Source organism: Brachionichthys hirsutus, chromosome 17 (assembly GCF_040956055.1).
Source record: "Brachionichthys hirsutus isolate HB-005 chromosome 17, CSIRO-AGI_Bhir_v1, whole genome shotgun sequence".
Classification (NCBI taxonomy): domain Eukaryota; kingdom Metazoa; phylum Chordata; class Actinopteri; order Lophiiformes; family Brachionichthyidae; genus Brachionichthys; species Brachionichthys hirsutus.
Window position 1 is genome coordinate 12797058 of NC_090913.1, and position 13529 is coordinate 12810586.

Consider the following 13529-nt stretch of genomic DNA (forward strand, 5'->3'; position numbering starts at 1 on the left):
TCATATTGATTATTGATTACAGTATTCACTATTGTTGCTGACGGACTCTGCCTCTGGGATCAATAAAGTATTCTGATATTAACTAGTATTACGTAATGACGAAACCTTTCACCAAGAAGGCCCAGCATCTTGTGAGTCCAGGTTCCGATCAATATTGATTGATTGAGTCGACGTTAAACATGAAAGTGATTCGGCGTTGCTTTTACACTTATTTCCATATTTATTTGTTTATTTCAGAAACACATTTGATAAAGTTTGATTTGAATGTTTTCATGTGACGTTTCTACAAAACTACAGAAATAGAAAAATATAAGCGAATGTAAAACCGATCAATCGATCGGTAGATATTTGTGATTACTGATTAGGCGGCGCTGAAGGTCGGGTTGGAGAAGTTCCCGCTGGCGGCGCCGGCGGCGTCGTCGTCTTCTGGGTCCAGATCGGACTCGAACATCCGCTGCAGCAGCGCGTCGACGGTCCGGTACCCTGACAGGAAACGGATCAATCACGTCCCCAATACTGATCATCAATACTGTGATCAACAACATTTTAAAATCCATTTTCAGGAACGGTTACTCCTGGCTCGGGCAACAAACTGGCATGTCTTTCAAAATAAAAGCATCTTACTCTTGGAGGCGATTTTAAACCTCAGGCCGGGTTTGCTGTCTTCTGATTGGCTGCTTCCCTGATCGCTGTCAGCCGTTTCCATGGCGTTCACCAGGTGGCTCTCCAACATCTCCCTGGTGGACAAACAGCGATCATACACCAGTCAGAGTGACATCACGGACCTGGCAGCGGTTGTCATGGTAACATACTGGGCCGCAGCCAGCTCCAGCTCCTCGATCTTCCTCTCCAGCGCCGTCTGCAGGTCACTTTTTTCCAACGAGTATTCCACGAAGAACGCTTCCAGGACGAAAGCCACGAAGATGCTGGGAGGACAGGAAGTGATGCGTCAGCGGGCAGGAAGTGATGCGTCAGCGGGCAGGAAGTGATGCGTCAGCGGGCGGCGGCGGCCGATGCTTACTTGATGATGACGATGACCACCACGATGTGGAAGAGGACGAAGAAGATCCTGGCTGACACGTGGGTGACGATGGCGAAGCCGCCGCTGAGGAGTGACATCACGTTAAGGGCATCCATCCGACCAATCAGAGCACAGCTTACTCCATTACAGTTACTTTACACTCCCTGATTACTTGAGAACGATAAATGATCCAGATGAAGTACTTTTACATATCAGAGTACTTCTAGAAGTCCTAGCATAGCTTAGCATTTACCTTCAATGCTACTGCCTTTAGCTTGGCAGCGGCATAGTGTTTGTTTTTGAGTGAGTTTATTTATTTGTTGCTAGCTGCTTCCATTACGTCTGCTATATACACATATACATATATATATATATATATACGTATATCTGTAATACGTTAGCGCAGCGCTACAGCTGGCTAGCTACACTAGCACTTTCACTGCATCGAAGCTAGAAGAAGCTAGCTGAGCAGCTATCGCGGCGCAGGCAGGATATCGTGCCACTGGTTGACCACGGTTAGCTCCGCCAGCAGCACGAAGGACGCCGCCACGTCGTTGAAGTTGTTCTTGCAGTAGCCGAGGCGAGCGAAGGCCGTCCCCCCCAGCAGCGGGTTGCCACACGACGCCTCGTTGGGGTCGCCGGGGTCGCCGTAAAAGGTCACCTTCCCTTTGAACAGCTCCATCCCCACCATGGCAAAGATGTAGTACACCACCTGAGGAGGGGGGCGGAGCCAGCTTCACCACCTGGACCCATCATGTTAGCATGCTACAGGCTAGCGGAGCTTACGACGATCAGCTGTCCAAAGGTCAGGATGGCAGGTCCGATCCGGATCAGGGTGTTGATGATCGTACGGAACCTGGTGGAGCAACACGACCGATCGAATCCTTTCTACTTTATTGTTGCTATGGTTACAGCCACCAGCCAGTCAGATGAGACCGAACCTTTTGATGCTGTCCACCACCCGGATCAGCCTGAGGACCCGCAGGATGAAGACGATGTCCAGGATCTGGCGGCTGGTGTAACCGCCCGCTACAAGGAGAACCAGAACCAGCCAATCAGCACCAGAACCAGAACCAGAACCTGGACTAAAGCTCTCATTGGCTCACATGACTTCAGGGCGGAGTTGATGATGGTGGCGACGAGCGCAGACACGACGATGACGGTGTCGAACCTGGAGACGCAGCAAGGCCTTCAGCATCAGGTGTGTGGAGCCAGCAGTGCAGGATTACCCAGAATCCTCGGGGACAGTGATGTCATCTCACCAGTTCCAGAAGCTGTGTCTGGAGAAGAAGGTTCTGGGTTCGAACACGTAGAGCTTCAGCAGGATCTCCAGCAGGTAGAGCGCCAGGAAGGCCCACTCCGAGTCGGCGACCATCGGGTTCTCCTCGTCCAGCCCGATGAACACGGCGTTCACCAGGATGATGATGTCATAGGCCACGGCGAAGGCCCTGAGACACAGACCAGTCAGCTGACGCCCGTCTGACTCCTCCCTCTGCCCGTGATGTCATTCTCACCGGTGCTGGACCAGCCGGCAGAGAAGGCGGCTGGGGGCCGACAGGTAGAGGGCGGGGCACACATTGCGGAGTGGGTGTGGTCTTGACTTGAGTGTGATGACTTCAATATTCAAGAGGTCAGCCAATTGGACGAACGCCAGCTTACCTGTCAACCAAAAAACAAAACCCATGCTCAGAAGGTGGCGCCACAGCGCCCCCCTAAGGGCTCCACGGCGCCCTGCTGGCAACGGACGCTCCTATTGGCCGTTCCCCTCCCTGCTTAGGAGGGCGTGTCCTCTCTGCTAAGGTACAGGCTTTATGGTGCATTCAGGTGCTCGGCTCATAAAGTCGGCTCCTCCCACTGAACCCAGCAACCCGCTGTGGACCAATGGGCCGTCCCGGTTCTGGACCCACCGATGCGGCCCTGGTTCTTGTCATCGGAGACGCTCCACAGCAGCTCCCTGTGGGCGGTGCTGATGCCGGGCCGCACCCGGCGGACCAGCTGGTTCCAGTCGGCCCGGCTCACCGCCGGCTCGCCGCCCTCCTGCAGCACGCCGAACGCTCGCGCCATCTTGTGCCGTTTGGCCCTCACCAGCTGCCGTACCTCTTCCTTCGGACAGAGACCGTGCAGCGATTCAAACGTGGACCCCCCAGAGAAACTAGCGTTGTAATCAGATTACTCCGTACCTTCAGGTACTTCCTGTAGTTGTTGTAGACGACGGCGAGGAAGACAGACATGAAGATGTAGGTGTTGATGAGGATGTAGACGATGAAGAAGATGGCGAACACGGAACTGGCGTTGTACGCCGGCATCCTGCCAACGGCAAGCAGACGAAACGTCAGAGACCTGAACGCATCACGGCCCCCCCGCCCCCCCCCGGCCCCCCCCGGGCGACCGCCTCACATGATGTCGGGGCTGTTGGCCGCGGTGACGAGGACGTACAGGTCGAAGACGATGTCCAGGTAGCTCCTGAAGTACGGCGCTCCGTCGATGGTCGTCAGGCCCCTGCACGCACACACGCACGCACACACACACACACACACACACGCACGCACGCACACACGCCCACACACACACGCACGCACACACACACACACACACGCACACGCACGCACGCACGTTACATGTGTGTATATTTGTGCGACGGGTTCGGGGTTAAAGGTCGTCTCACCGTTTTCCCAGCAGCTTCAGGGCCATGAGGGCGAAGATGAGGAGGCTGAACATGAAGAGCAGGAAGACGTAGAAGATCTGAGGCAAAGCGTTCCGGATGCTCCTGAACGCCCTGCGGAGCTGCGGAGACCAAGCAGGACCTGAACGCACCGCGGAGACCAAGCAGGACCTGAACGCACCGCGGAGACCAGGACCTGAACGCACCGCGGAGACCAAGCAGGACCTGAACGCACCGCGGAGACCAGGACCTGAACGCACCGCGGAGACCAAGCAGGACCTGAACGCACCGCGGAGACCAAGCAGCACCTGAACGCACCACGGAGACCAAGCAGGACCTGAACGCACCGCGGAGACCAGGACCTGAACGCACCGCGGAGCTGCACAAACCAAGCAGGACCTGAACGCACCGCGGAGACCAAGCAGCACCTGAACGCACCACGGAGACCAAGCAGGACCTGAACGCACCGAGGAGACCAGGACCTGAACGCACCGCGGAGACCAAGCAGCACCTGAACGCACCGCGGAGACCAAGCAGGACCTGAACGCACCGCGGAGACCAAGCAGGACCTGAACGCACCGTGGAGACCAGGACCTGAACGCACCGCGGAGACCAAGCAGGACCTGAACGCACCGCGGAGACCAAGCAGGACCTGAACGCACCGCGGAGACCAAGCAGGACCTGAACGCACCGCGGAGCCGACACTCACGATGCCTTCATGCATGTAGCATGCTAGCTAACCCGGTGTGGTGGGTGTGGCCAAGCAGCCCTCTATAAACTCTGCAGCAGTAACAGGTTGAACCTCAAGGTGGCGCTTCTTCAGGTGAGCCCATTACCTGACGCCCTTCGGTGACGTTGACCAACAGCAGCGGCCGTAGGACTCTGGACCAGCGGAGGGCGCTACAGTCCGCCGCTCGGAGCGCCCCGTAGATGATCATGTCGACCAGGGTGAGCTGGAAGAACCGGAGAGAGCAAATGGATCTGGAATGAATCCCTGAGCCCGTCCACACCTGGACAGATCCAGATCTGGATCCTGTTTCAGAAGTCAGCCTCCAGCCCAAACCAGGTCCAAGACCAGGTCCCCCTAAGACCACAGAAACAAACCATCTAAGGTAGCAGCGCTGTGATTGGTCGCCTGAGACTCCAGGAAGTCTCTGACTGAAAGCTGCTGAATCAGCATCTTCATCCAGCGGAGGTTTCACAACATCAGAACGTGGACTCAGCACATCCCGGGACAGGAAGTCCAGTAAAGGGGAACTGAACGGGTCAGCACCGCCAGCACACACACACACACACACACACACACACACATCTACACACACAGACACACACACACACACACATCTACACACACACACACACACCTACACACACAGACACACACCTACACACACACACACATCTACACACACAGACACACACCTACACACACAGACACACACCTACACACACACACCCAAACACACACCTACACACACATCTACACACACAGACATCTACACACACAGACACACACACAGACACACACACACCTAAACACACACAGACACACACACATCAACACACACACACCTACACACACACACCCAAACACACACCTACACACACACACCTAAACACACACAGACACACACACACCTACACACACACACCCAAACACACACATCTACACACACAGACATCTACACACACAGACACACACACAGACACACACACACCTAAACACACACAGACACACACACATCTACACACACACACCTACACACACACACACACACACACACACCTACACACAGACACACACACACACACACACACACACACACCTACACACACCCAAACACACACCTACATCTACACACACACACACACACACACCTACACACACACACATCTACACACACACACACACACACACATCTACACACACACACACACACCTAAACACACACAGACACACACACACACCCAAACACACACACACACACACACACCCAAACACACACACAGACACACACACACACCCAAACACACACAGACACAGACACACACACACACACACACACACACACACACACACACACACCCAAACACACACACACACAGACACACACACACACAGACACACAGTTTTGTTTCTATATTATATATCATTCACTGTATTCTATACTTCAGGATGTTAAATTGCTAATGCTAGTAGAGAGTGAAGTTCCTTTCTACACATGACATCATCGCTGTGTCCACCAATCAGTGCAGAGGTTTCTTTTGATTTTCAGGCAGTCAGTTCTGAATGTAATTTCTCCTTAACGTCACGTTTGAACCTCCGACCACTAGATGGCAGTACTATCACACCAGCTGAGACAGGAACACGTTAGCATACGATGCTAATGTAAACAACAGCTCTACATAAAGAAGTCTCTCTGGCTTTTCAGCCGTCTAGCCCCTCCCTCCAGTCGAGCAATGCCAAATAAGCCCCTCCTACCATGAGGACGATGATGATGCAGATGTTTTTGGGATCTTTCCAGAACTTGTCTCGAGGAATCACTTTGGCGTAATGAACAAGTCGAACGGTGAAGACGAGCAGACAGACGAGCTCCACCAGCATCGTCGCCTGAAGAGACAACAGCTGGTTAGCATAGTTAGCATCGTTAGCATCCCCCTTATACACGCAGTAGTATCGTAGTACTTCCTGTACAGGGTTAGGGTCTGATGATGTCACGCCCATTCTACAATCTGAAACCATCCGAAATGGCTTCAAACCTAAACTGAGATTTAGTCTATGCCTCAAAATAGGGGCGGGGCTAACAGAATAATGCCGGTTCTGCACTTGCTGTGAACCCCACCGGAACCATCAGGAACCATGACCCGGGTCTCTGGAGGCCAGCCTACCCAGGTGGGCAGAGGGAAGACCGCCGGGTCCTCGAAGACGGCCAGAGACAGATCCACCAGGATGAAGACGTACAGGAGGACCTTCAGGAGCCAGTGGTGGTACCGCAGGTAAAGCCTGGAAGCGTTAGCATTAGCATTAGCTACAGGCCGACACAATGACAGACACAGGTGTGTGCAGGTGTTCAGACTCACCTGACGGCCGCCGGCGACGTGTCAAAGTAGATGTTCCTGTTGTACTGAGCGTCGGACACGTAGACCGAAGCCAGGTCCACATCCTGAAGCACAAACGCCGCATGCTACAGATGCTAACAGATGCTAACAGAGTAGCGCTTAGCATTAGCACATCCAACGCAGAACAGAATCAAGGTAGGCTAACGCCAAGATAAACCAAACGTTGGATTCGTAGAACTGTTAAATCTGTCGTTGCTAAGGCAACAGGGCGCATTAGTGAGCACTGACGTCACAGTGGACGTGACGTCACATGTTAACCCTAACCCAATCTGGATCATCTATAAAAGTGAAGCCGAGGAGTTCTGGTTCTACAGAAGGTTCCTTTGATTATCGATCAGCTGACTGACTTCCTCCTCCGGTAACGGTCCAGAGTCCGTCCGGCTGCTGCCGTCACGTGAGCGGCTCACCTCTTTGTTCCCTCCGGTCCTTCTTTTCCCTTCTCCCGACCCCCCTTCAGGAAGGTTCCCCTCCTCCTCCGACATGGCAGGAAAACTCCCGTCCCTCTCTCCGCACAACTTTGTCCTCGTCCTCCCGTCGGGTGCTGACGTCACTGCGGGGCGTCCATCTCCATCCTCCGTCCCAGTCCCCGTCCCAGTCCCAGTCCCAGTCCCCGTCCCAGTCCCAGTCCCAGTCCCAGTCCGCCCAGCTGCTGTTTGATCGCTCTAATAAAGCTGCTCACGCTGCCTTCACGGACCGGAGGACAAAACACACGTGACGCAAGACGCGAAGGTTAGGAGCAGGATTCAAGGGGGGGGGGGGGGGGGGGGGGGGGGGGGGGGCTGTACTCATGAAGACTCTGCTCCTCCTTTGGGGGGGGGGGGGGGGCTGTACTCACGAAGACTCTGCTCCTCCTTTGGGGGGGGGGGGGGGGGGCTGTACTCACGAAGACTCTGCTCCTCCTTTGGGGGGGGGGGGGGGGGGGCTGTACTCATGAAGACTCTGCTCCTCCTTTGGGGGGGGGGGGGGGGGCTGTACTCACGAAGACTCTGCTCCTCCTTTGGGGGGGGGGGGGGGGGGGGGGGCTGTACTCATGAAGACTCTGCTCCTCCTGTCTGAGTTTATGTGCGCCCCTGGGTGTAATTCCATGTGTGCCCTGAAATGCTCCGGGGGCGCTGTGGAGCCACAGAGCGATGTTTACATTTTATCCACCCTTCTTCTTATCTACGAGATGATTGGTCTGCAGCCGCTTCATCAGCCAATCCCTGCTGACTACGGCCAAGAGGCGGGGCACACCCAGGATGAGCCGCCAGCTCATTACGGCCCATTTCAAAGCGAGTCAGTGAACATTCAGACAAAAACAAGAATCTTTCATCTTCCTTTCATTTAAAGTCAGAACTTTATTGATACAGCAAACAAAGCAGAGCAGAAACAGCATCAGATCCATGAGGTCCGCAACGAAAGCTAAACGAAGAGCAGCACTATGATGTTTGTTCACGTCTCCGCCCACCCACAGGTCGCCGAACAAAACCAACCAATGAGGAAGCAGCGTTCTCCTTTCACACCTGAAACATTCAACGTCATGAAAGCAGCTCGAAGTCTGGAGGAAGGATGAAAGGCACGTTGTGCTACGCTAACGTTAGCTAGTGTTCTGGTGACCCGGATCCTCAGGCGGGTTCCAGCATGATGAGGTCAGAGACCCCCCCCCCTCAGAGGAGCCTGGGCCTGGGGGGGTTGAGCCTGATGGAGGAGTACTCCTCCCCCCCCCCTCAGAGGAGCCTGGGCCTGGGGGGGTTGAACCTGATGGAGTACTCCCCCCCCCCCCCCCCCCTCAGAGGAGCCTGGGCCTGGGGGGGTTGGGCCTGATGGAGGAGTACTCCTCCCCCCCCCCTCAGAGGAGCCTGGGCCTGGGGGGGTTGGGCCTGATGGAGTACCCCCCCCCCCCCCCCCCCCTCAGAGGAGCCTGGGCCTGGGGGGGTTGGGCCTGATGGAGGAGTACTCCTCCCCCCCCCCTCAGAGGAGCCTGGGCCTGGGGGGTTGGGCCTGATGGAGTACCCCCCCCCCCCCCCCCTCAGAGGAGCCTGGGCCTGGGGGGGTTGGGCCTGATGGAGTACCCCCCCCCCCCCCCCCCCCCTCAGAGGAGCCTGGGCCTGGGGGGGTTGAGCCTGATGGAGTACCCCCCCCCCCCCCCCTCAGAGGAGCCTGGGCCTGGGGGGGTTGGGCCTGATGGAGTACCCCCCCCCCCCCCCCCTCAGAGGAGCCTGGGCCTGGGGGGGTTGGGCCTGATGGAGGAGTACTCCTCCCCCCCCTCAGAGGAGCCTGGGCCTGGGGGGGTTGGGCCTGATGGAGGAGTACTCCTCCCCCCCCCTCAGAGGAGCCTGGGCCTGGGGGGGTTGGGCCTGATGGAGGAGTACGCCCCGATGTGGGTGACCAGGTTGGGCTCCACGCTGTGGGAGCGTTCCCCAGGAACCGTCCTGGCCAGGCGGTACAGAACCGTGTCCTTGGCGTTGCCCCTGGAGCAGACGGCGCCGTCCAGGTAGGCGGCGGCCCGGAGGGAGGCGTTGCCAGGGAACAGCATGGCGGGGGTGCAGCACTCCGTGGCGGGAGAAACGGCGTAGAGCTGCGGGGACAGTCGGCGCACCTCCAGCAGGTAATGGCGGCCCAGCAGCTCCGCCGTGGCCATGAAGTACAGCGTGAAGAAGAGGAGGCGGCCGGCGGACGGCGCGGAGGAGGTGGCGATGAGGAGGGCCGTGGCGCCGACCAGGCCCAGGCCGACCCACTCCAGCAGGCGGCAGGGCTCCGGGTTCCAGTAGCGCTGCAGCCGCTCCGGGTGGTACAGCTTCACGTAGAGCGCCCCCCCAGCGAAGCGGCGGGACAGCAGCTCCGCCACCACGCCGAAGAAGTCCGTCCTCGGCAGCGCGTCGTCCTCCAGGACCACCACGTTCCGGGGCCGGGACCAGGTCCAGCCCCGCCGGAGGCAGAACACGTAGTCCCTCTTCTCCCGCTCAAACGGGTCCAGCTGCTCCCGGTTCTGGTTCTGCTCCTGGGGGGAGCGCCGGATCACCTTGAAGTGACCTTCCAGCAGGTTGGCGTCCCGGTTCTCCAGGGGCCCGCGTTCCACGTCACAGACCAGCACCTCGGCACAACGGCGCCCCCCGCAGCCCTCCAGCAGGCCGCTCAGCTGCTTCATCACCTGCAGCAGGTAGTGGAACTCCTGCCCATCCCTCCGCCTGGCGGTCACCACGGTAACCTGCAGCTCAGGATGCTGAGCGGCATCTTTGAACCTGGGGGAGGCGGGGGCGGGGGCGCCCTGCCAGAAGCGCAGCGCCTCCTGGCCCCGGTCCAGGCCCTCCTGCAGCACCTCCTCGCTCATGGAGTCCAGGTACAAGGACCTGATGAAGAAGTAGGAGTAGAGCAGCCGGTGGCAGAACAGCGGCAGAACCACGCAGAACGTCAGGACGGACAGAACCAGGACCCGGCTGGCGGCGCCTTTCCATCGAGGCATTGATGACAGAACCAGGAAGTGGACTCTGCTCACGAGGGTTCAGCTGCTCAGAACTCAGGTGATCCGGTCACCTGCAGAGAGACGGCAGAGCAGTCGGAACCAAACATCCTACCGGAACCGGGTCCAGGCGAACAGCCGGAACCGAAGTCTGAACCATCTGTGAGGGGCTCCGAACATGCCCCCCCTCGTGGGTGAGCCGTTTCTCGTGAGGGGCGGGGCTACACACCTCTGATCGGTGTCACCGTTTACGGTGAAACCCGGTCTGGAACCAGGAAGTACGTGACGGTTTCCGGTGTCATATTTTCCGGGTTCTAACTACAGCCGATAACAGAACCGGGTTCCCGTGGAGCGGAAATGACGTGTAATGACGACCGAACGTGTAGCGCGGAGAGACGCCATGATTAGCAGCTAGGCTAAGTGTGTGCTACATCAAAGATAGTTAGCTAAACAGCAGCGCTAGCGAGTAGCAGGCTAGCTGTTAGGCTAACAGTCTGATGAGCGCAGGAAAAATAAAAGAGAAGAAAACTCACGGCGAGCAGGAAGTCGTCACAGACGCGGAAGCTGCTTCCGCTTCTTCGTATCTTCAGTCGTTAAGGCGGCTGCACCTTCGTAAAGGGGCATTACTGCCACCTACTGCCCGGGGGTGGCCGAGGCTTCTGCCCAGTGCGCAGACTCGAGTCTGTCCCGGGCGAGAGGCGGGGAGACAGCGCTGCCCACTGCACCACCGTGCTGCCCCAGAGCAACGTACGTTTAGATAAAAAGATCACAAAACATTTAGTTTCATTTAATAGAGAAAATGATTATTGCAGATTTGAACTATTACAGTATTTTTAGGGGAGCTGTTGGAAGAGCAGGTCGTCCAATGACCGAAAGGTCGGCAGTTCAAATCTGGGCTCCGACTGGGCACTGAACCCTAGACCAAATGGAACCCCCTCCCATAGACCCAACAGATCCAGACTGAACCCCCTCCCATAGACCCAACAGATCCAGTCTGAATCCCCTTCCATAGACCCAACAGATCCAGTCTGAACCCCCTTCCATAGACCCAACAGATCCAGTCTGAACCCCCTTATGTCTGTGTACGCTATGGCCATAAACTGATTCTGATCACTGATCAATCACGCTGGTCCTGCTGGACCTCTGGGAATGTTCCCAGTGCAACATCACAGCCGGTTCCACAGACAGGACTCTTATCCCAGCATTCCTGCTGCTAGCATTAGCCGTTATCTGCCCCACGTGTGGGGGCATGAGGAGCTGCTGAATGTCCCCGGGCCCCGCGGAGCCTTGTATGGACACGTCCTGCAGCGAGGGGCCGATAAGGACGTCCCCCGTTTAGAACGCCTCCGGACACATTTAGAGCGTTATCGGACGCGGCGCTGGACACTCTGCTGCTGCTGGACCAGAGGTGAGTACCGGACCACTGGGGGGGGGGGGGCAGGAAGCAGCGGGGCTTTAGCATCAGGGGCAGAGACGCTGGACCAGAGGTGAGTACCGGACCACTGGGGGGGGGGCAGGAAGCAGCGGGGCTTTAGCATCGGGGGCAGAGACGCTGGACCAGAGGTGAGTACCGGACCACTGGGGGGGGGGTGCAGGAAGCAGCGGGGCTTTAGCATCGGGGGCAGAGACGGTGGACCAGAGGTGAGTACCGGACCACTGGGGGGGGGGGCAGGAAGCAGCGGGGCTTTAGCATCGGGGGCAGAGACGCTGGACCAGAGGTGAGTACCGGACCACTGGGGGGGGGGGGCAGGAAGCAGCGGGGCTTTAGCATCGGGGGCAGAGACGCTGGACCAGAGGTGAGTACCGGACCACTGGGGGGGGGGGGCAGGAAACAGCGGGGCTTTAGCATCGGGGGCAGAGACGGTGGACCAAGACGAGCCAGTGGTCGGAACCCCCCCAATCAGGTCCCGAGTTCCCCAGAGGTCTGGCTCAGTCCATCAGGTCCTGGTGGTGATCTGGTTCCGGACCATCGGATCAGAATCTGATGACATCACCATCAGGTCCAGCACACATCAGAGTCTGATCTGGATCAGCTGATCCAGGATGAGGTAACTGATAATGATGATCCAGACTGACCTGAGATCAGATCAATGGAACTGATTCAGTTACATTTCTTGATCTGGATCCAGAAGAAAACATTTATTTACACTGTGGGACATGGAGGGGGGGTTTGGTTGCCGTTGACAACAGCAGTATTGAGGTGGATCATGTAGTTCTTGTTGATCCACCTTCAAATGTGCTGATGCTAAATTCTTAGCATTACCGCTAACATGACTTTATCATGCTAGCCTAGCTACTCTACTAGCCTATTAGCTAGCTGTAGCTAACAGACGGTCGGTGATAGACACAAACCCACCCTAGCCAGTCCTCCCACTGGTTTCCAGCAGAGATGGAGGAGGAGGGGCTAAGGGGCGGGGCGGGGCGGGGCCTCAGGCTGCAGCGCCTTGCTTCTGTTCCTCGTCTCCACGCCCCCTGACAGTTTTACCGTTTGTGTGCCGTCGCTCCATCAGGATGAAAGTCCTTTTCCTCCGCGGGACTCCGGGGCTGCGTTTGTTGGGTAGGTGCGGTTCTCACGGGTTCTAACGGGTTCTAACCCTAATATAACGCTAGCGAATATCACCATATTACAAAGGCAGAATCGATTATTGATTGGTTGGTTGAAGTATAGAACATCAAAGACAGAATCATAGAAGAAGAATTAAGACAATTTACAGCGAGAGGCAAACATCAAAGTCCATTTAGCACTAGAACCAAAAACCTCCTACTGACTTATTACTTTCACTATTGATTATTATTATTGATTAGGTTTCAGACCGTCAGACAGTGAAGCGCAATTTAACGGCAACTTCTGTTCTCTGCGTTCTCTCTCTTCTCCGTTCTCCCCGTTCCCTGTTCTTCCCCTTCTCTCTCTTCTCTCCATTCTCTGCGTTCTCTCTCTTCTCCGTTCTCCCCGTTCCCTACATTCTCTCTGTTCTCTGCGTTCTCTCTCTTCTCCGTTCTCCCCGTTCCCTGTTCTTCCCCTTCTCTCCGTTCTCTCAGTTCCCTGTTCTTTCCCTTCTCTCTCTTCTCTCCGTTCTCTGGATCACCACGGGTCCGGTCTAGGAACGGACCAGTTCCAAACTTCTTGTGACAGAACCCAAAGGTTCTGAGCGTGTCCCCCTGTGTGTTGCAGGTTTACAGGCGACACCATGAACCGGGTCGAGCCCTCCGGTCTTTTCTTCTTGTTGACCTTCATGTCAGTCGACCTTCCGGGTACGGCGGCCGGCGGTTCTGTTCTGACTCTGAAC

The 13529-nt window shown here is 56.6% G+C and overlaps 2 protein-coding genes across 2 annotated transcripts; both read right to left on the minus strand.

Moving 5' to 3' along the window:
• Positions 1-25: 25 nt before the first annotated feature.
• tpcn3 (two pore segment channel 3) lies at positions 26-7305 on the minus strand. The gene is made up of 19 exons (XM_068751177.1): positions 7211-7305; positions 6765-6847; positions 6573-6687; positions 6166-6294; positions 4520-4636; positions 3687-3805; positions 3419-3520; positions 3202-3328; positions 2929-3124; positions 2536-2680; positions 2284-2469; positions 2128-2192; positions 1963-2050; positions 1808-1877; positions 1517-1733; positions 1022-1112; positions 813-926; positions 625-737; positions 26-483 (listed from the first exon to the last, which is right to left on the minus strand). The coding sequence occupies exons 1-19, from the start codon at positions 7283-7285 to the stop codon at positions 362-364; spliced, it is 2274 nt and encodes a 757-aa protein (XP_068607278.1). The 5' UTR covers positions 7286-7305; the 3' UTR covers positions 26-361.
• A 1803-nt stretch (positions 7306-9108) lies between these two features.
• On the minus strand, positions 9109-10793 carry pgap4 (post-GPI attachment to proteins GalNAc transferase 4). Its single transcript, XM_068751413.1, has 2 exons — positions 10776-10793; positions 9109-10316 (listed from the first exon to the last, which is right to left on the minus strand). The coding sequence occupies exon 2, from the start codon at positions 10243-10245 to the stop codon at positions 9109-9111; it is 1137 nt and encodes a 378-aa protein (XP_068607514.1). The 5' UTR covers positions 10246-10316; positions 10776-10793.
• Between the last annotated feature and the right edge of the window lie 2736 nt (positions 10794-13529).

What these genes read in the sequence shown, in the direction of transcription:
- tpcn3 (XM_068751177.1), bottom strand. Translation starts at nt 7,285, where the DNA reads ATGTCGGAGGAGGAGGGGAACCTTCCTGAAGGGGGGTCGGGAGAAGGG. An exon ending in GGACCGGAGGGAACAAAGAG is followed by an intron (nt 6,848 to 7,210) that starts GTGAGCCGCTCA and finishes TTTGTGCTTCAG; the next exon opens with GATGTGGACCTGGCTTCGGT. An exon ending in GTGGTCATCGTCATCATCAA is followed by an intron (nt 927 to 1,021) that starts GTAAGCATCGGC and finishes CTGTCCTCCCAG; the next exon opens with CATCTTCGTGGCTTTCGTCC.
- pgap4 (XM_068751413.1), bottom strand. Translation starts at nt 10,245, where the DNA reads ATGCCTCGATGGAAAGGCGCCGCCAGCCGGGTCCTGGTTCTGTCCGTC.